At 44.7% G+C, this 22,668-nt stretch overlaps 1 protein-coding gene across 2 annotated transcripts in view; it reads left to right on the forward strand.

The window, feature by feature from the left end:
- ankrd13b (ankyrin repeat domain 13B) overlaps positions 1-22,364 on the forward strand; it is a 33,771-nt gene extending 11,407 nt beyond the window's left edge. The window contains exons 2-15 of one of the 2 annotated variants that reach the window (XM_029119857.2): positions 4,090-4,225; positions 6,320-6,444; positions 8,572-8,617; positions 9,097-9,240; positions 10,516-10,717; positions 12,436-12,502; positions 13,404-13,485; positions 16,305-16,369; positions 16,509-16,645; positions 18,067-18,224; positions 19,618-19,836; positions 20,205-20,374; positions 20,990-21,066; positions 21,455-22,364. In XM_029119857.2, coding sequence (XP_028975690.2) covers positions 4,090-4,225; positions 6,320-6,444; positions 8,572-8,617; positions 9,097-9,240; positions 10,516-10,717; positions 12,436-12,502; positions 13,404-13,485; positions 16,305-16,369; positions 16,509-16,645; positions 18,067-18,224; positions 19,618-19,836; positions 20,205-20,374; positions 20,990-21,066; positions 21,455-21,656 — 1,830 coding nt within the window. In that variant the 3' untranslated portion in view covers positions 21,657-22,364. The remainder of the gene's footprint in view (positions 1-4,089; positions 4,226-6,319; positions 6,445-8,571; positions 8,618-9,096; positions 9,241-10,515; positions 10,718-12,435; positions 12,503-13,403; positions 13,486-16,304; positions 16,370-16,508; positions 16,646-18,066; positions 18,225-19,617; positions 19,837-20,204; positions 20,375-20,989; positions 21,067-21,454) is intronic. The other variant, XM_020042461.3, reaches the window with a different exon arrangement.
- Positions 22,365-22,668: the final 304 nt, after the last annotated feature.

The following is a 22,668-nucleotide window of genomic DNA, read 5'->3' on the forward strand; positions in this document are numbered from 1 at the left end:
CAGGAATAAAAGATTGTTGTGTCTGTTGTGAACACAGTCTGTGGGCGTTAGAAAGAGACTGTCATGTTGCTCCTGGAGTGTTTCGATGGTTTATAAATAGCACCAGCCTGGGTCAATGGCGGGGCAGTTTTTCTCAAACAATTACCAACCCTCTCTACCTCTTGTTCAAGCCTTCTTTACAAATACTTAGTTATAATTCCCTTTATATTGTTGCAGATGGTGACAGTGCATCATTCCCTCTGGGCTTCAAACTGAGGTTCTTCAGACGGCGAAAACATCTTGCTGATCGTATAGTGCAAACCTACTTAGTATCATTCATAACCAGCCTATTTAGTTTAAAATCTCTGGCGTATTAATCTGCCTGAAATCATCAGGATTTTATCACATTCTGTTCCCATCTGTTTTTCACTGTCAGTGTACAGGACAGGCTTCTTAATGTTGTCTTTCCCTCCATCTTTCTGGTCATACCAGCACTCTTTCTTTCTTTCTTTCTCTCTCTCTCTCACTCTCTCTAATCCTGTGACATGCTCCAGTACTATCAGTGTGCCAGCTGAGTGGCCTTTCTCTCCCAAGTGTCTTTCCAAGAGCCGCTTAAACAGAACCAGCTGCTATAAACATACAGCACACCTTCTTCCCTCTCCTGCTCCTGTCTCCTGATTTTCCTCCTTCCTCTCCTCTTCCTCCTCCACCTTCTCTATTCACTCAACACCTCCTCCTGTTTTTCTGCCGTTCCCTCCTTCACGGCGCCCCCCCCGACCCTGGGATTAGCCGCTCCAGTTATTACTGATGATCTAGCAGTGGCATTGGTAACACTAATGATGGGCTGGCTAATTACAGAGCAGGGCGTGGCCTTCAGGGAGTCACCCACTGTGAGAGAGGGAGAGCGGCTGGGGAGATGATGAGGCTCTGTGAAGGAGGATGGAGGCAGCTCCTGGTGAAAACAACTTGTCCTCACTTGCACTAAATACTCCACAATAACATACTCCTGAGTCGCACAAGCCATGGGGACTGCTCTGGCCTGTGCTGGGGGACAAAGGAACAAGCCCCTCACACTACACATGACTGAAGCCTGTCCTTCGTGATTCGGCACCTTTCCAATACATACATGAATCAACACACAGCTCAGCAACTGTGCTTATTCGTTGTAACAACCGCTCCTACCGTCACCACAGCATGCTCCAGCCATCCATGTCCGTTTTGTTGATTTTCCACATCCAACAGCAAGGCAGATTCTGAATCCTGGGCTCGACTCATCTTGTGCCTCAGATGATACCAGTAGTGTGCTTATATAGAGAATAGGGTGGAGGGCTTCGGTCAGAAGTGTTACATTGTCGAAGGGAACAACAGTAGTGTTGAATTTCAGTGGCTAGGAAAAACTCCCTAAGAAGGCCGAATTTTAGGAAGAAACCTAGAAAGGACCCAGGCTCAGAGGGGTGACCAGTCCTCTTCTGGCTGTGCCGGGTGAGATATTAAGAGTCCAATTGGAATAATTAATAAATGCATGTGGGCTAAATCCAGAATCTATTTAAATTTAGACTAGGTCAGAAGTATGACCAGATGGACAAGGACAGCAACGGGCCCCCCAAACCAGGTACTCCGCGGGTGTGGACCAGGACCTCATGTCCTCCTACAGTTTAAAAACGGGAGGAGACTGGGAAAATTCAGAAAATGCATTCCTCATTTCAACAACAATTTATAGTGGGGAAGGAGAACTGACCCAACCCAATCCCCCAGCACAATAGTATAGCAGTGTAAGACCTTGTAACTGAGACGGGGGGGTCCAGCGACACTGTGGCCCTACCCGGGGGAGGCCCCCGACAGGGCCCAACAGGCAGGAAATCAATCCACCCACATTGCCAGGCATCAAACAAAGGGACACCCACCAACCGCAACCACCAAGAATGAGGCCAATTGCACAAGTGCGCAACAGAGAGACAACAACAAGCCAGAGACTCTTCCCCCGAATGGCACTGGAGGGAGGGCATCCCAGTGGCGACGAGAGTCCACCTGACAAGACAGCAAGGGTGGACAATATCAAGCCTACTGGTCACCTTCACGCCCCCGGGCCAGGCTACACCTAATTATAAACCGTGCTGTAGAGATGAGTTTTTAGTAAACACTTTAAAGTTTGCACTGAGTTTGCATTTCTAACCTTAACTGGCAGATCATTCCACAGTAGTGGAGCTCTATTAGAAAAGGCCCTGCCTCCGGCTGTTTGTTTCGAAATTCTAGGTACAATTAAAAGGCCTGCATCTAGGTTACGTGTAGGTATGTATGGTTGGATCATTTCAGCAAGGTAAGTAGGAGCAAGTTCATGTATTGATTTATAGGTTAACAGTAAAACCTTAAAATCAGAACTAACCCTAACAAGTGTAAGGACGCTAGTACAGGAGTAATGTGTTCAAAATGTTTTGTTCTAGTTAGGATTCTAGCAGCTGTGTGCAGCACTAATTGAAGTTTATTTATTGATTTGTCAGGGTAACTGGAAAGAAGAGCATTGCAGTAATCTATTCTAGAAGTAACTAAAGCATGGATTAGTTTTTCTGCATCAGTTTTTGATTTTTGCAATGTTTTTTAGATTAATTATGACACGATGCTTTCCGATGTATACATCAGCTAGGTTATTTGGCTTCATGTCTGTCTGTGACACTGCTCTTAGCGACGAACAGATGCAGCTGTCTCCAGCGAACAGATCCACTAGGATTCATTTATACTGTGATACTAGATACGGTGGCTAGATAGCTTGGAGGAATTATTTAGGGATTTCTGCATTTTCTCTGGGCCTCTAGCTAGCTGTCACTACCAGCCACCAACTGCAGCCATTGACCAGCTAATTCAGCAAGACACAAGGGGCTTGAGGTCACTGGCACCAGACGCCTGATTCATTCTTTTTGGCCGTCCTTATGTCTCCAGACTCATGCTTTCTGACTGGCTCTTGGGGCCAAAGGATTGTAAATGTTCAGTCTGCCAGAATTTTGACCGCCAAATCTTGCTGTGCCGTCAGCAAACGGCTGATAGTCATTCAGAGCATTTTATTTATTTACCAGGTAAGTATGATTCACTTAGAGCAATGGCCTGAGAGCAAATAAGTTCATATCTCAGGGTCAGAGTGACAGATTCTTCACCATGGCGGTTCAAGGAATCGATCTAGCAACCTTTCAATGACTGGTCAGATGCTATAAGACCTCTAGTTTACCCATCACACCTTTTTGTACCTTATTAAAAGAACAATTCTTGATTTTTGAATCATCAGAAATAAACTCCCAAAATTGGTTTGATACAAAACAATTAAACATGTTTTCACACTGACTTTTTTCATTGAATCGGGTTAAAACAGTTGGTGGTGCGAGTGGCGGCTGAAATGAACTTAGGGTTGTAATGGCAGTTTATAGAAAACTGAACAATGGATTATAGTTTCTCTTGGCTAATATATTGCATCCAAGGTGAGGAATCACCTAACATAAAAAAGAAAATAGATTTATTGAGGGAACATTGCACTGCAGTATTTACAAAATAGGTTTTCCAGTGGTCAAATAAACATCCAGTCGGGTCTTGGGTGCCGGGTGATAATCTATAACCATGGTTGGGTGGGTTTGAAAAACCTCCGGGCTCAGAGCAAGCATCCTGCAGAGAGGCTGAGATAAAGAGAGAAGGAAGGAGAAAGTGCTTTACTTGTAGAGGCTTAGCTCACTATTTACAGCCAACTCTGAAGCACTCCAGGTTAGTCATGTGTGGATGTGATAGATCAATTATCACCTGTCTCTACTCTCACCATCACTCTTTCCCCTCTGTGCCTCCTCCAAACCTTTGCCCTCCCTTTCTCTCCTCCACACCGCCACCCCTCTCTCTCCTTCAAATCTCTGCTTTCTCTCCCTATCTTCCTCTTTCTCCTCCATGCATCCGATCTCTCCCTCTCTCTCTCTCTCCTCTGCACCTCTACACTGTTTCTCTCTTTTCCTCACCTCCTCCCCCTCTCTCTCATTCACACCTCTGCCTTCCCCTTCTCCCTGTCTCCCTCTCTCTCTCTGTCTCCTTCACACCTCCACTATCCCTCTCCACACCTCTGCCGTCTCCTCCTGCCTCCACCAGGTGGACGTGGAAACCCTGGACCCCCGGGGACGGACCCCTCTCCACCTGGCTGTCACTCTGGGTTTCCTGGAATGTGCGCGTCTTCTCCTCCAACATGGAGCCGACGTCAGCAAGGAGAACCGCAGCGGCTGGACCGGTGAGACTGCTGGGGATTAACACTGCAATAATAGTAGTAGTAGTGATAGTAGTAGTATTGGTAGTTGTGATAGTAGTAGTGAGAGTAGTAGTAGTATTGGTAGTTGTGATAGTAGTAGTGAGAGTAGTAGTATTGGTAGTTGTGATAGTGGTAGTGAGAGTAGTAGTGATAGTAGTAGTAGTGATAGTTGTAGTGATTGTAGTAGTATTAGTAGTGATAGTTGTACGGTGGACATAATAAGTCTACACACACCTGTTAAAATGCCAGGTTCTTGTGAGGTAAAAGAATGAGACAAAGATAAATCATGTCAGAACTTTTCACAGCTTTAATGTGACCTATAATGTGAACAGTTCAATTGAAAAACAAATTGAAATCTTTGAGGAATTTTTTAAAATAAATAAACTCACAATAACCTGGTTGCATAAGTGTGCACACCCTTAAACTAATACTTTGTTGAAGCACCTTTTGATTTTATTACAACACTCAGTCTTTTTGGGTGGGAGTCTATTAGCATGGCACATCTTGGTGTGGCAATATTTGCCCACTCTTCTTTGTAAAAGTGCTCCAAATCTGTCAGATTGCAAGGACGACATCTGTGCATAGCTCTCTTCAGATCACCCCACAGATGTTCAATTGGATTCAGGTCTGGGCTCTGTCTGGGCCGCTCCAAAACATTAATCTTCTTCTGGTGAAGCCATGCTATTGTGGATTTTGATGTGTGCTGTGTGTCGTTGTCGTGCAGAAAGGTGAACTTCATCTTCAGCTTTCTAACGGACGCCTGAAGGTTTTGTGGCAAAATTGCCTGGTATTTGGAACTGTTCATAATTCCCTCCACCCTGACTAAGGCCCCAGTTCCAGCCCTAAAGCATGCTTCACTGTGGTTATGGTGTTCTTTGGGTGAATGTTTTTATCTATGTCTCATTCTTTTACATCACATAAACCTGGCATTTTAACAGGGGTGTGTAGACTTTTTATATCCACTGTATATATTAGTAGTGATAGTAGTAGTATTAATAGTAGTGATAGTAGTAGTGATGGTAGTAGTATTAAGTACTGTAGTGTTGATAGTAGTAGTACTAAGTAGTAGTGGTGGTAGTAGTAGTACTAAGTAGTGGTGGTGGTAGTAGTAGTAATAGTAGTAGTACTAACTAGTGGTGGTAGTAGCAAAAATGTAGTAAAAAGTAAGAGTAACAGTAATAGTAGTAGTACTCAGACTACTGCAACTCACTGTTGGTAGGGCTCCCTGCTTGCGCGTCAACTTATCCAGACGGCCGCAGCCAGCCTGGTGTTCAAAACTCCCAAGTTCACCCAGGCCATTCACACTATCCACTGGCTTCCAGTTTGTCTCCACTACATGACCCTGTTGTGAAGACCTATGGAATAATTTATCTTTCATGAAGTAATGATTCTAGCCCTGAATTTGCTGATGGATACATCACTGAGTAAAATATACTTCATGTTACTGAGTTGTGTGTTGGTCCCACTTATGTTAACAACTTCTTAATATTCTTTTCAGCATGGGTTTGTACTGTCTCAATTTTGAAAACAGAACAGTTTTTTGTGATAATATATATTCTAGTCTGACATGCTGTGAGATCCAACAATACTGTTTTACCTCAAAAGTATAGATATTGAGAGGAATAGGTTCTACGTCTGTGTTATAACATTAGTATAAAAATAAATGAGAGGAATAGATTCTATGTCTGTGCTATAACCTCAGCATAGAGAAATATTGAAAGTATTCTTTGGATAACAACCATTTATTTTTAGATTGATTGGGAGCCAAACAACCGCTGTGAATAGAACTAATGAAGTAATTAGGAAAAAAGCCTTTAAATGCCTGTATTGATTGTTTTAATTGGATAGTTTCCGTAGTTTGACAGTGAGGACTGGCACAGAAAATTTATTGTTGTCGTACAGTACATTATGCTATATATCACCAGCTGGGGTATATTTCCTGGTACTACGAGCAATAACCTGTTCACCCTTCAAAATGTTGGCGACCTGTTCATAATGGCAACACGGCACCTCAGGTGTGTTTGGATCCTGGCAACTCAGCATTCTTCAACCCCCCCCCCCCCCCCACTCCCATAGTGCTCCAGGAGGCGGTCAGCACGCGTGACCCAGAGCTGGTGCGCCTAGTTTTGCGTTACCGTGACTACCAGCGGACCACAAAGAGGCTGGCAGGAATTCCCGTCTTACTGGAGAGACTCCGTCAGGTGAGATGCACTGACACAGAACACAGGGACGGAACACGCCGCAGCAACCAACTGGGAGTCCTAAATAATGCATCAGTAGGTTTTACACAGCTGGCTTAATTAAATATATTTTGAATATATTTCTGTGGTTTATTTGACACACACACACATAAAATCATTGGCAGGCTTGCACTTTTTTCAAATAACTCGTGTTTTCTATAAAAACGAGTCAGTGTTAATATTTGTTTTTGGAACCTAATACATCCCTTTAAATCAGAAAATAAGCAGATATGACAGTGACAAAATTATTGACCTCCTTGACTGTAACGTTGCAAAGTTGAGGCAGGACACGTGCTGGGAGAATGGAAAAACAAAAAAACTGGAACAAACATATGAAAACAGAACAACGTTACAGGGGTATGGGGACCAAAGACCTACAAGATACGCTGGGAAAGGAAGAACTTAAATAGGGACAGTGATCAATAATGCAGCTGAGGACAATAATAACAAACAGGTGTTTGTGCCCTTAATGTGGTGCGGAAAGGGCATTGGATCTTAATGGCACGGCGGCCTGCCATGTCTGGGCGTGCCATACACTCAATATCTGGTACCACAGACTGACCAAAATAACTGCATTCCAGCACTTTGTGTAGACATGGAAGAGCTTCCTGCACCTCTGCACTGGCAGTTTGCCCCACTGTTCTGGTGCAAATGGCTTCAGTTCTTGCAGATTTGAAAGTTGCCTTCTACCAGCTGCTGTTTTCAGATCTCCATAAGTTTTCCATAGCATCTAGCTCTGGACCCCATTACTGGCCACTTCAGAACACTCCAGTGTTTTATCTGTTCCTGGGTGCTTTGTGAAGTGTGTTTGGGGTTGTTACCCTGTTGGAAGACTCATGAGCTTCGACAGATCCAGGTTTCAGAAAAGCATACCTGAAACATCAATTAACCTCCATGTCTGACGAAAGGGAATGCGTTATTTTCTTAGAAGGATTCATTTTGTTTTCTGTAAATATAGGCGTGGTGTACTTGACAAATGTTTTTTTTTGGTCTAATCTGTCCACAGGAGATTGTCCTGGAAGGATTTTTAAATGTGTGTTTTGGCTTTCTTATGACTCTTTCTCTTAGCATTGGGTCTCCTATAATGCAACCCCCTTTTACTGATTTGGCAACTGATGGTGTGAGTCTGAAGGTCAGCTTGAATCAGTGTGGCAGTTGATCAAGGTGCTCTTTCCATCATTCAGACTATCAATTCAACGTAAATGTGTCTCTTGTGGCCACGTCCAGGGAGGTTGGCTGCAGTGGCCTTGCCAGGTCATATGTGATGATAACATTACATACAGTGCAAACAGGATCATCAAGGCCTCTGGAGATGGACCCGTAGCCTTTAGATGGTCCAGGCCTGCAAACAATTTTCCTATAATATCATCTGGCCAGTTTATTTGTGGAATAAGCTAAGATTTAGCAAATTATTTCCGATTTTCTTTTAGTTTTCTTTTCGAAGAAATCGCACATTATTTGAATAAAGTGTGAGCGTGTCAATGCTTTTCGTCACAACACTACATATGTACTTCACACTGTTGCCAAGAGATTGTCAAGAGATCCAGTGTTTCCATAATGTCAGTAATTGGCCTATGGAGGCAGTACTTCCTTGGTGGGCGACGACATGTTTACTGTTGTTTTGTTTTGCTGGTTTATTTGATTGAACTTGGAATGTTCCCAGAAGGTATTGATCGGCTGTAAGGGAGGCATCCATGTGCAGGGCCTGGAGCCAGTTTATTCTGTGTTGCCATCTTCTGTCTATCTTCTGTCTTCATCTGGTTCAGATCTCTTCCTGAGACACTCCTCTTTGTTGTTGATGTCCAACCAGTCCTTCATCACTCTCTCACCCCTCTCGCCCTCTCTCTCTCACCCCATCTCTCTCCCTCTCACCCCATCTCTCTCCCTCTCACCCTCTCTCGCCCTGTCACCTTCTCTCTCCCTCTCACCCTCTCTCTCACTTGTTATGTGTCTCGATCATCCGGGAAATCTCTCTCATTTGGCGCTCAGTCACTGTAAAGGCTTAAAACATGTGGATTGGCTACAGTCACTAACATTCTCTTCTCTCTTCCCCTTTGCTCCTTTGTCTCCCTTGCTGTCTTCCCCCAGGCTCAGGACTTCTACGTGGAAATGAAGTGGGAGTTTACCAGCTGGGGTATGTCATGATGAGTCATTTCATGATGTCTCTTTTTACGGCAATTGCGTGATGGTTTCCTGCTTGACTGTTCTCTATACAAGCTTGGAAACAGACTTCCTGCCTTTGTGGGCCTGCATTGTCTCTATCAGATAAAATCTCTGCTGGAGATCCCCAGATAATTGTAGTGAGATTGCAGTAAGAAAAGGAGACCGCTCCTCCACGGGTGAGCTCATACTGGCCTCCGCAGACCAATTCTAGGAGTTTGTGTGTGAGGCGTGAGGTAGACGGTTTGACGTGTCGGGAGGTTGAGGTTGTCCCTTTGGTGTGGATAGAGATGAAGGAATAGATGTTAATGTTTAAGAATCAGATGAGTTGTACTCGTCTGTGGTATTTGTTTTGTCATAGCTTTTTGGTTAGTACAAGTATGATGAGGTCCACAGTAATGAGAATTAAAAAAGTAATTGTAATGATGAATTCTCTCTTCCTTCGTCTCCTAGTGCCCCTGGTGTCCCGTATCTGCCCCAGTGACACATACCGGGTGTGGAAGAGTGGTCAGTGTCTGCGCGTGGACACCACTCTCATGGGCTTTGATCAGATGACTTGGCAGAGAGGAAACAGAAGCTTCATCTTTCGCGGTCAAGGTCAGGGGTCAGGGGTGTGTGTGTGTGTGTGTGTGTACGGATGCATGTGATGCTGAACCCCTCTGTTCTATAATCGCAGGACTTCCTTCCGAGTTTCCGCCTCTGTTTCTGTCTGTGTCTCTCTCTTTGTCTCTGTGGTCGTTCTGTTAGGCAGTGTCTGTTTCAGATGTCACCCTGTGTCTCTTATGATAGAGTATCATGTCCCATCATTGTATTTAATAGATTTGATAAAGATCCAGCTGCTGCTTGATCTTTTGTTTCAATCTCAGTCTAAATGACCATTGTGTGCCAGTCCGCGCTGTGTGTTATGGCCAGGCTTTAGAAGGGCCTTATACGTTTCGAAAACTATCAGAAATAAACAGTGGAAGCCTGAATTATCACATACATACATATACAGGGAACATTTTTGCTGACACAGATTAAGCCTATTCCAAATTAAGACTAGTCCAGATTAAACCTAATCCAGAATTAGCCTAGTCCTGGACTTAAACATGAAGCTCAATGGGGATTCTTCATTGAGTTTGGTTGTTTAGTCCAGAACTAGGCTTAAACTTTGTCCATGAAACTGGCCAATAAACTATATACACAGTAAATGCCTACCTAATCCATCTCTCTCTGTAGTTGAACTATTCCTCCTCTTTGTCTCATTCAATCATCTAATTTTCTCTTTCTAACTCATCTTTCTTTCTGCCTGTATCTCACTTTTTTCTTTCTAACTTCTCTCCTTCCTTGTCTACCGGTCTCTCTCTTAACCCTCCTCAGCTCTCTGCCTAATTTCCCTCTCAACCTAAATCCATGTGTCTGTTTCTTTAACTCCCCCTTTCTTGCCGTCACTCTCAAAAGTTTATATTTCGCTAACCCTGTAAATTCACATTTATGTCTGTCCGTTAGTCCTACTAACCCAACCTCCCTCTCCCTGCTTCTCTGCTGTGTCTCTCTAAATGAAATGTTTCTTATGAAAGACTTTATTGGCATGGGAAACATATACCGATAAATGCATCAAATATCTGTGGTCAGTGTGCACATAGTCTGTTCTTTCTGTGTCTCTCTTTTTCTCTTTGTGTCCCTGTCTCTCTCCTTTCCCTCATATTTAGCATACACAGTATACCTACAGTTAAAAACTCTTTCTTCTGTCTCACTCTCTGTGTTTCTCTCTCTTTCCTCTGTCTTTCTTCTTTCTTTCCTCTTTCTTTTTCTCTGTATTTCTTACTTTCTTTCCTCTGTCTGTCTGCCTGTCTTACTCTCTGTCTGTCTGCCTGTCTTACTCTCTGTCAGACTCCAGTGCAGTGGTGATGGAGGTGGATCACGACAGACAGTTGGTGTTCTGTGAGACCCTGCGTGTTTCCTCCCCACGCCAGGGCAATACCAGCCAGGGCCTCCTGGGGGTGCTGCAGCCTAGCCAGGAGCAGGTGGCCGCCCGCCTCTCCGCCCCCGTTGTCACCACCCAGCTAGACACCAAGAACATCGCCTTCGAGAGGTGAGAGACGGAGGGAATGGGAGCGGAAAAACAAACGAGGAGGGGAGGAAGATGGGGGTGGTCGCAGGATGGGTAAAGACAGGTATAAAAGACAGAGGGGAGGGGAGAAAGGAGGTGAGTGAGGGTGATAGGAGGGTGAATGACAATGAGAGAGTGAGGGGAGGTGAGGGTGAAAAAGATGTCAAAAGTGTTATAAATTGATTAGCATTCTAATGAGTGATATTAAATATTCGCCCCTCTGCAAAACATGACAAAGTACAAAACCCTTGTTGGCATTCACAGATTTTCAATGCCCTGGCTGAGGGAAGGAGGTTCTCACCCAAGATTTGATGGTACATGGCCCCGTCCATAGTCCCTTTGATTCGGGGAAGTTGTCCTGTCCCCTTGGCAGAAAAACACCCCCAAAGCATAATGTTTCCACCTCCATTTTTGATGGTGGGTATGGTGTTCTTGGGGTCATAGGCAGCATTCCTCCTACTCCAAACACGGCAAGTTGAGTTGATGCCAAAGAGCTCGATTTTGATCTCATCTGATCACAACACTTTCACCCAGTTCTCCTCTGAATCAGTCAGATGTTCATTGGCAAACTTCAGACAGGCCTGTACATGTGCTTTCTTGAGCAGGCGGACCTTGCAGGCGCTGCAGGATTTCAGTCCTTCATGGCGTAGTCTATTACCAATTGTTTTCTTTTTGACTATGGTCCCAGCTGTCATTGACAAGATCCTCCCGTGTAGTTCTGGGCTGATTCCTCACCGTTCTCATGATCATTGTAACTCCACTAGGTGAGATCTTACATGGAGCCCCAGACCGAGGGAGACTGACAGTTCTTTTGTTTCTTCCATTTGCGAATAATCGCAACCAACTGTTGTCACCTTCTCACCAAGCTGCTTGGCAATGGTCTTGTAGCCCATTCCAGCCTTGTGTAGGTCTACGATCTTGTCCCTGACATCTTTGGACATCTCTTTGGTCTTGACCATGGTGGAGAGTTTGGTATCTGATTGATTGATTGCTTCTGTGGACAGGTGTCTTTTATACAGGTAACAAGTTGAGATTAGGAGCACTCTAAGAGCGTGCTCCTAATCTCTCGTTACCTGTATAAAAGACACTTGGGAGCCAAAAATCTTTCTGATTGAGAGAGGGTGAAATACTTATTTCACTCATTAAAATGTAAATCAATTTATAAAATGTTTGATTTGCATATCTCTGGATTTTTTTGTTGTTATTCTCTCTCCCTGTTCAAATAAACCTACCATTAAAATTATAGACTGATAGTTTCTTTGTCAGTGGGAAAACGTACAAAATCAGCAGGGGATCAAGCAGGGACCCCTCACTGTAAAGAGCAAAGAAAAGACGTCTCCTCTGATGTTCGGAACGTGTCGTGGAGATACTTGACATGCCAATTATCCATCTATGCATATGAACTGAAGGCAGTGGAATCTCACCTTTGACCCTAGGTTTTATTGCTCTGTCTGTTTGTCTGTCTGACTCTGCCTGTCTGTTTGGCTGGCCTTCTGTCAGTCTGTCTGGCCTTCTGTTGGTCTGTCTGGCCTTCTGTCGGTCTGTCTGTCTGGCCTTCAGTCGGTCTGTCTGTCTGGCCTTCAGTCGGTCTGTCTGTCTGGCCATCTGTCTGTCTGGCCATCTGTCTGTCTAGCCTTCTGTCTGTCTGTCTGTCTGTCTGACTCTGTCTGTTCAACTCTGTTTGTCTGTCTGTCTGGCAGGAATAAGACTGGCATCCTTGGTTGGCGCAGTGAGAAGACAGAGATGGTGAATGGGTATGAAGCTAAGGTACAGACTAGCTATTAATCTTTCTATTCCTGGCCGTCACTTTGGCTTTGCTCAAGAAAACCTAAAACACTTGAGTGACAGTGTGTACTGTCATTTGTTACTTTGAGTCCTGTATCTTTGGCTGTGACTCCAATCTCTGAGGATGTCCTAGGTGCTGTAGGGTATGTAAAGACAATGAATAACACTCTATTGTCAACCACACACTCACCACAGTGGAACAGCACATACATGGGACTGATCTCCACACTCTCATCTCTTTCCATCTCCTCCTCAGTTATCTCCACCACATACTCATCTCTACCCCAATTACCTCCAACCTCTCATCTCCAAACTCTCATCTCATCCTTTCCTTTCCACTCCAATTCTCTCCACCTCATCTCCACTCTTTCATCTCCATCCTTTCACCTCCACACCAGTTATCTTCACTTCTCCACCCTCTCATCTCCATCCTTTCATCTCCACTCCAATTACCTCCACCCTCTCATCTCTTCTTTCATTTCCACAATTATTGCAATATACAGTTAATAGAATCTGGTTAAATAATTAGTGTACTATACAGTTAATATAATCTGGTTAAATAATTAGTACACTATACAGTTAATAGAATCTGGTTAAATAATTAGTGTACTATACAGTTAATAGAATCTGGTTAAATAATTAGTGTACTATACAGTTAATATAATCTGGTTAAATAATTAGTGTACTATACAGTTAATACAATCTGGTTCAATAATTAGTGTACTATACAGTTAATATAATCTGGTTAAATAATTAGTACACTATACAGTTAATATAATCTGGTTAAATAATTATTGCACTGTACAGTTGGTTAATATAATCTGGTTAACCAGTCTCCTAGCAGTAACACTGTTGTTCTGCCTGCTTTGCCTGTTTCTGTCAGGTGTATGGAGCATCCAATGTGGAACTGATCACTCGGACCCGAACAGATCATCTCAGTGATCCTCTGAAGGCAAAGCCTAAAGGTGTCTGTTTCTCTATGGTTTGGTTCAACTTGATGTATTTGATTTTAACATCCGGGCTTCATATTGCTAGTGTTCATGTCCTAATCTTTGCTTTGATGCATTTTTATAGTCCAAAATGGTCTGGGACTAACCTGAACTTAAGATTCCTGAATTTAAGAAACATTTGTTTTTGTGGAATCTTTTCTGTTTGCAAATGTTTCACAATGATTTGCACTTCCAAACTTACCCCTGTTGAGATTCTCTGGGGTTGATAATTGCCCAGCAGATTCAGCTAATGGCCCTAAAATATTTTCCTGGGTCAAAGAAGACTGTCCTTGTTTGTCCCTCCCTGAGCAACTCAACAAAGTGCTCTGCTCTTATCCCTGGCCCCTTACCTCTCAAATTCTCCTTTCCGAGGACCCAAATCCCTCAGTCCCACACTTCATCTCCATCCTTTCAATAGTGATGAGAGGCAGCACTCTCCGTTCAGTGTTGCAGGCACAGTACTACTTGAGCTGGCATTCCCACTCTTAAAGGGGCCATGTGTGAGATTGTCACTGTACTAATAACATAAATACAAGGAAAAACTAGTGGAAAAAGTTTGCAGTTAATGTTCTAAGATAATGTTTCAGACATGTTTTTCTACAGAATTCTTGCAAGTGCCTGACACATTCCTCTATTAAAGGTTCTCACTGGTCCACCTATCAATTTGTATTGATGTGGTGTCTCCTCAATACCCGCTTTAGACATTCACTGTACTATCCTTCCCACCCTAAATCACCCTGGAGTAGCTAGTACTATACCAGTCAGTACTATCCTTCTCACCCTAAACCACCCTGGACTAGCTAGTACTATACCAGTCAGTACTATCCTTCCCACCCTAAATCACCCTGGATTGCTAGTACTATACCAGTCAGTACTATCCTTCCCACCCTAAACCACACTGGACTAGCTAGTACTATACCGGTCAGTACTATCCTTCCCACCCTAAACCACACTGGACTAGCTAGTACTATACCGGTCAGTACTATCCTTCCCACCCTACCATTCTGGTCTTGTATAAGGGAAGAGGAGGAGGAGACATGTTGTGTCATTGTTTAAATTCAGTCTTGTAAACATTACAGGCAGGATTTTATACAGTGCCCCTTTAAGTCAACAGTATATTTATAATATACTGGATATACACTCACCTAAACGATTTTTAGGAACACCATACTAATACTGTGTTTGACCCCCTTTCGTCTTCAGAATTTCCTTAATTCTACGTGGCATTGATTCAACAAGGTGCTGAAAGCATTCTTTAGAAAAGTTGGCCCATATTGATAGGATAGCATCTTGCAGTTGATGGAGATTTGTGGGATGCACATCCAGGGCACGATGCTCCCGTTCCACCACATCCCAAAGATGCTCTATTGGGTTGAGATCTGGTGACTGTGGGGGCCATTTCAGTACAGTGAACTCATTGTCATGTTCAAGAAACCAATTTGAAATGATTCGAGCTTTGTGACATGGTGCATTATCCTGCTGGAAGTAGCCATCAGAGGATGGGTACATGGTGGTCATAAAGGGATGGACATGGTCAGAAACAATGCTCAGGTAGGCCGTGGCATTTAAACGATGCCCAATTGGCACTGAGGGGCCTAAAGTGTGCCAAGAAAACATCCCCCACACCATTACACCACCACCACCAGCCTGCACAGTGGTAACAAGGCATGATGGATCCATGTTCTCATTCTGTTTACGCCCAATTCTGACTCTACCATCTGAATGTCTCAACAGAAATCGAGACTCATCAGACCAGGCAACATTCTTCCAGTCTTCAACTGTCCAATTTTGGTGAGCTAGTGCAAATTGTAGCCTCTTTTTCCTATTTGTCGTGGAGATGAGTGGTACCCGGTGGGGTCTTCTGCTGTTGTAGCCCATCCGCCTCAAGTTTGTGCGTGTTGTGGCTTCACAAATGCTTTGCTCCATACCTCGGTTGTAACGAGTGGTTATTTCAGTCAAAGTTGCTCTTCTATCAGCTTGAATCAGTCGGCCCATTCTCCTCTGACCTCTAGCATCAACAAGGCATTTTCGCCCACAGGACTGCCGCATACTGGATGTTTTCCCTTTTCACACCATTCTTTGTAAACCCTAGAAATGGTTGTGCATGAAAATCCCAGTAACTGAGCAGATTGTGAAATACTCAGACCGGCCCGTCTGACACCAACAACCATGCCACGCTCAAAATTGCTTTCCAATTCTGACATTCAGTTTGGAGTTCAGGAGATTGTCTTGACCAGGACCACACGCCTAAATGCATTGAAGCAACTGCCATGTGATTGGTTGATTAAATAATTGCATTACTGAGAAATTGAACAGGTGTTCCTAATAATCCTTTAGGTGAGTGTATATATAGATACTGTAGACAGTTGTGGAATTCCACTCTGACGTGGGAGAATTTTACATACCAACAATCCAGGTAACTTGTGGTACCCGTGGTTAAAAAGAGACGGGGGTTGTTTACTTCCAGGAGAACCATAACTCCCTCCCCAGGCCAGTGCAAATACCTTATCCTTCCAGGAGAACCATAACTCCCTCCCCAGGCCAGTACAAATACCTTATCCTTCCAGGGGAACCATAACACCCTGCGCCGGGCCAGTACAAATACCTTATCCTTCCAGGGGAACCATAACACCCTCCCCCAGGCCAGTACAAATACCTAATCCTTTTATATATATATATATATATATATAGATTTATACACATTTTACCATTAGAAATCCAATTCCTACTCCACAGAGTTTCTCTCATTTCCTCAAGCCTGTTACTCTGATATGACTTTGTGATCTTGTCCTCAGGCGGTAAGACACCCCTGCAGAACTTCTTGGGGATAGCTGAGCAACACGTTGGACCCAATAATGGGGTAAGCGGTCATCCTCATCATCTTCATCTTCACCATTTCATGGGACTTTTATCATGAAGCTACAATCAATAATTGTTTACACATGTTTTCTGCTCTGTAAAATATTGACTGACAATGTTTATCCAACGCACCCCAACAGGCCCTTGTGACCCAGATGACGTGCCCCGCTGTAACCAACCCCACGGCTCTGACAGCTGAGGAGTACTTCAATCCCAACCTGCCCCTGGGCACCCGGGATATTGGCCACCCCTGCCAACTCACTACGAAGACTCAGAGGTGACAGTGATAGCCACTCTCAGCAACTTGCCTGTATGGTGCCCCTTGTCTCTAATGACCCTGTCTGGAGCAGTAGAATATCCCTGCTAGGGGACTGGGTCTGGAGTAGTACGATATCCCTGTTAGTGGACTGTGTCTGGAGTAGTACGATATCCCTGTTAGTGGACTGTGTCTGGAGTAGTAGAATATCCCTGTTAGGGGACTGTGTTTGGAGTAGTAGGATATCCCTGTTAGTGGACTGTGTCTGGAGTAGTAGGATATCCCTGTTAGTGGACTGTGTTTGGAGTAGTAGAATATCCCTGTTAGGGGACTGTGTTTGGAGTAGTAGAATATCCCTGTTAGTGGACTGTGTCTGGAGTAGTAGGATATCCCTGTTAGTGGACTGTGTCTGGAGTAGTAGGATATCCCTGTTAGTGGACTGTGTCTGGAGTAGTAGAATATCCCTGTTAGTGGACTATGTCTGGAGTAGTAGAATATTCCTGTTAGTGTACTGTGTCTGGAGTAGTAGAATATCCCTGTTAGTGTACTGTGTCTGGAGTAGTAGGATATCCCTGTTAGTGGACTGTGTCTGGAGTAGTAGGATATCCCTGTTAGTGGACTGTGTCTGGAATAGTAGAATATCCCTGTTAGGGAACTGTGTCTGGAGTCTAGTGTGTTTCTGGTGCACTATGTCTCTGGTCCAGTATATTTCTGAATAAATATTCTAACACGTTGCTAAAGTTAGCTGAAGTGTGTAATGGTGCTTTAGGAATCATAGTTTACAATGTATCTTGGCTGGTAGATCTGTTTCAGGGTGAAACAGTATCCAACATCTAATGAAAAAAGGTTATATCATGTAACCTTTAAAACAGAACGTTTCCTTTCTGCCTTTTGGCACAACGTGTGGAATTGCACAATATCAGTGTTTAAGCTGCAATGACCAATATATCTGCACCATGACAAATGTATAGAACTGCAGAAAATGAGCTTGAAATCTGTTCATTCCCAGGACTCAAGACTTGGTTTGTTTAACCATGCACCGCTGAAGTCATAGAAAACCCCTCGACTGCGATATTTACCTCACTTAAGTTGGATTTAGAGCTGTACTCAGCCCCCAAAACATATGTTTCTAACAAACCTGGAAGGTGTGTTTAATTCCGTCTGAACTGATCAGTTAGGTCAGTCTGTCTGATTCAGTGCCCAGGGTGACCAGCTTACCACTGATTTAACTGGACTGTACTGTGCATAGTACATGTGGATGACAGGACTGTGTTCTGTTGGCACCAAAGGGAAGAAAGCTTACTTAAACAGGGAGGAATTACCTAGACTCATCCAATTAAGCACACCCTCTTTTATCGTTTCAAAATGTTTTGCTTCGGTGAGCCCTAGTGATCAGGAGCCAAGTACATTCTGTAATTTACACCTGTTCCTGGTTTCCTCAGGTTCAAGGCCAAACTGTGGCTCTGTGAGTCCCATCCTCTGTCCCTAGCAGAACAGGTGGCGCCCATCATTGACCTCATGGCCATCTCCAATGCCCTCTTCGCCAAGCTCAGGGACTTCATCACCCTGCGACTACCCCCCGGCTTCCCCGTCAAGATCGGTGAGTGCCACCTTCTGACGTGACATGATTCTTGGGTTCCTTTAAACCGGGCACGTTATGGTAGTTGAGGAGGAGCAACGGGGTGAAGCTAACCACTTTGGCTACTCAGTTAAGCTCATGTTTCTAGTCCTAGTTAGCAGTCAGTTTAGCTGTCACTCCTTGTTGTGATTATACACTCACCTAAAGGATTATTAGTAACACCTTTTCCATTAATTTCTCATTAAGGCAATTATCTAATCAACCAATCACATGGCAGTTGCTTCAATGCATTTAGGGGTGTGGTCCTGGTCAAGACAATCTCCTGAACTCCAAACTGAATGTCAGAATGGGAAAGAAATGTGATTTAAGCAATTAGGAGCGTGGCATGGTTGTTGGTGTCAGACGGGCCGGTCTGAGTATTTCACAATCTGCTCAGTTACTGGGAATTTCACGCACAACCATTTCTAGGGTTTACAAAGAATGGTGTGAAAAGGGAAAAACATCCAGTATGCGGCAGTCCTGTGGGCAAAAATGCCTTGTTGATGCTAGAGGTCAGAGGAGAATGGGCCCACTGATTCAAGCTGATAGAAGAGCAACTTTGACTGAAATAACCACCTGGTTACAACCGAGGTATGCAGCAAAGCATTTTTGAAGCCACAACACGCACAACCTTGAGGCGGATGGGCTACAACAGCAGAAGACCCCACCGGGTACCACTCATCTCCACGACAAATAGGAACAAGCTCACCAAAATTGGACAGTTGAAGACTGGAAGAATGTTGCCTGGTCTGATGAGTCTCGATTTCTGTTGAGACATTCAGATGGTGAACATGGAGAACATGGATCCATCATGCCTTGTTACCACTGTGCAGGCTGGTGGTGGTGGTGTAATGGTGTGGGGGATGTTTTCTTGGCACACTTTAGGCCCCTCAGTGCCAATTGGGCATCGTTTAAATGCCATGGCCTACCTGAGCATTGTTTCTGACCATGTCCATCCCTTTATGACCACCATGTACCCATCCTCTGATGGCTACTTCCAGCAGGATAATGCACCATGTCACAAAGCTCGAATCATTTCAAATTGGTTTCTTGAACATGACAATGAGTTCACTGTACTGAAATGGCCCCCACAGTCACCAGATCTCAACCCAATAGAGCATCTTTGGGATGTGGTGGAACGGGAGCTTCGTGCCCTGGATGTGCATCCCACAAATCTCCATCAACTGCAAGGTGCTATCCTATCAATATGGGCCAACATTTCTAAAGAATGCTTTCAGCACCTTGTTGAATCAATGCCACATAGAATTAAGGCAGTATTAGCATGGTGTTCCTAATAATCCTTTAGGTGAGTGTATCACAATGCCAACGATTTTAGTCATGGGACACACAGTTCACAGAAATGTTGTCTCCTCAGAGATCCCCATCTATCACATCCTTAATGCACGGATCACATTCGGGAACCTGAACGGGTGTGAGGAGGGGCCAGTGACGGGGTTGGGCAGGGTGGAGGTGGACGCCCACAAGGACAGCGGCCCCAGGACTGACACGAACACACCCTCACCAGGAAGTGATTGCTCCAGCGTGTCCAGCTCCAGCTCAACTAGTAAGAAACACACACATTCAGAAAAAACAGGTGGATATATAAATATATACAGTGTGTGACTATTGTATTGTGTCATTTTGAACACAGTTTTATTAGAAGTTTTATATATATATATAATATAATATAATAAAATGTTTCTAAAAAGCATCCCCCACCCTACCACGCCGGAAACAAAAGGTGATGATTACGAGGCCGCCCTGTTTTGTTCTGCTGTTTGTTCTGGAAGTGTCTCGTCATTATTTATAATGTGTTTTAATAAAGGTGTTATCAGGGATTCTTCTACACCGGGTCGATGGGAGAGGCCTGTTGTGTCACGTGGACACACCTCCTAACGTCCCTCCTCCCCTCCCTCCTCCCCTCCCTCCTCCCCTCCCATCCTGTGTGCCTTTGCCACGCAGCATCGTGCCGTGTTGGTGAGATCCCGCCGGGTGTGTTTGAGCCCCCACCCGGCTACAGTGTGCTGGGGGGCAACCAGAGGGACAGCAGCATGCGTGGCGATGAGGAGGAGGACCTGCTGCAGTTTGCCATCCAACAGAGTCTGCTGGAGGCCGGCTCCGAATACGACCAGGTCAGGCTCACTTCTTCGGGCCCCTCTCAGGGCGCTTATGTTGCGCTTATGTTCATAAAAAAAAGATGTTTTTATTTAATTAGGTTTATACTCTTTTTTAAAAGAGGGACCTGCCGTATAACAGCAGCACACAGCCGTTCCAATCCCACATACAAACACTGGTCATCACAGTTCCTAGTTATACATGGATTGTCAGAGATACAGTCAATAGATTTTTCCATTTTCAAATCTTTTGTAGCTCATTCCATGTAGAGGGAGCACAGTACTGGAATGTTTTTTCCCTTCAGTACGGGCATTAGGCACTGGGTGGGATCAGGATTTCCAAGACTCATTGCAATCTAACGACTCCCTGGTCGGGTTCCTGCATGTAAACTGAGGTTGTTACCTCAATCTGTATACACTTCATTCCTGGTTGATTGAGCTGTGTGCCAAATGGCTCGGAATGACTTGTCTCAGAGGAAGCATGTCTGAATATTCAATTCTGCTGGGACCTTTGGGAATTGCTCTGAGGAGATGAGGTCACAAGGACAGTTTGATAGGAGATGAATAATAGGAGAGTTTTTGTTGACTGACCACTGTATCTCTCTGACTCATTGAACTTCCTGGTCTGCACAGGTGACCATCTGGGAGGCCCTAACCAACAGCAAGCCAGGTTCACACCCCCTTCCCTGCGAGCCTAGTCGTCCGGAAAGGTCTGCACTTTCTCCACACGCACCAATCTCTATTCAGCCCATTTGCTTTAACCCAGGATGGCCATTCTCCGGCTCACATGAGGCCAGAGAACATCCTGTCTGTATTTCACAGTGTACAACAACAACATCATTGTTCACTCTCATTCACTCTTGCACGCCTGCCCCCTGCTCTCCACGTGTTTCCGTCACTGCGTGCTACATAACCTCCCTGATGGCACACATATGCACACATGCTCATGAAACGTCCTTTTTCTCACTGGAATGACGTGGAAAAGAGGCTCGCCGGCGCACTGCATTTCTCGAACCATTTCCGTCTCCTCTCGCGTTACATGGGTTTCAACACCGCTGCCCCCCCCCCCATCTCACCCCCGCCCCCCTTTATCTCCAGGACCCCGCAGCACAAGCCCCGCAGTCCAGGAGGCCTCTGTAGCACGCCGGCGAAGAAGCCCTCCGCCCCCTGCAGCTACGACCAGCAGCTCCGCCTGGCCATGGAGCTGTCGGCACGGGAGCTGGCCGAGGCTGAGCTACGCAGACGGCAGGAGGAGGAGGAGCTGCAGCGGATCATCCAGCTGTCGCTCATGGAGAAGTGAGCAGCCGATTGGCCTGGTGGGCTCTCTGAGGTACGGCAGAGGATGGACGGAGGTCCGGTTGGGGAGGGGGGTGGGGGCCCACTACTCCTGGCTGCGAATGTCTTGCTCCTCCCACCGATAGGCCCCCCGTACTCTCCTGCCCACTGCCCGCCATCTGTAAGAGCCGGTCCGTGTGGCTCTTCAGAACTCTACTGCGCTAAGGCGGACCGCAGTGATTGGCCAATCTCTGGTGCTGCTCTGCAATCTCAGTCAGTCAAGTTTACAACAAAGAAACAAGAACAAACACTTTTAATTGAATGCTACTTTGACGGGCCACATCAGTGGTGCTAGAGTAATACATGATATATCTCTGTGTGTGTGTGTGTGTGTGTGTGTCTGTCGGGAGACCCAGCTGCCATAATAAACAGTCTTGTGACGGGGGAGGTTTAAGTCAATTTCACAGACCTGGGTCGAATTCATCAGGCAGCGAACAGAGGAAAGTGGACTTAAACAACTGCCTGTTGCAAATATTTCTGCTACAGTGTTCCCTGATGAATCCATCCATATGTGTGAATCTGTGGGTCGAAGGTGTTGATTGTCATACCCTATTAGGAGTTCTGTCATTTTTTAATGGATTTACATGTTTATTTGTTTTCGCTTTGCACAACATCGAGACATACAATGGATATAAAAAGTCTACACACCCCTGTTAAAATGCCAGGTTTTTGTGATGTAAAAGAATGAGACAAAGATAAATCATGTCAGAAATTTTTCCACTTTTAATGTGACCTATAATGTGAACAATTCAATTGAAAATCAAACTGAAATCTTTGAGGGGGACAAATGAAAAATAAAAACCTTAGAGTAACCTGATTGCATAAGTGGGCACTCCCTCTTATACCTGGGGATGTGGCTGTGTTCAAAATTAACCAATCACATTCAAACTGTTAAATAGAAGTAATTACACACCTGCCATAATTTTAAGTGGCTGATTAATCACAAATAAAGTTCAGCTGTTCTATTAGGATTTTCC

The sequence above is a fragment of the Esox lucius genome, chromosome 1 (genome assembly GCF_011004845.1).
Source record: "Esox lucius isolate fEsoLuc1 chromosome 1, fEsoLuc1.pri, whole genome shotgun sequence".
Classification (NCBI taxonomy): domain Eukaryota; kingdom Metazoa; phylum Chordata; class Actinopteri; order Esociformes; family Esocidae; genus Esox; species Esox lucius.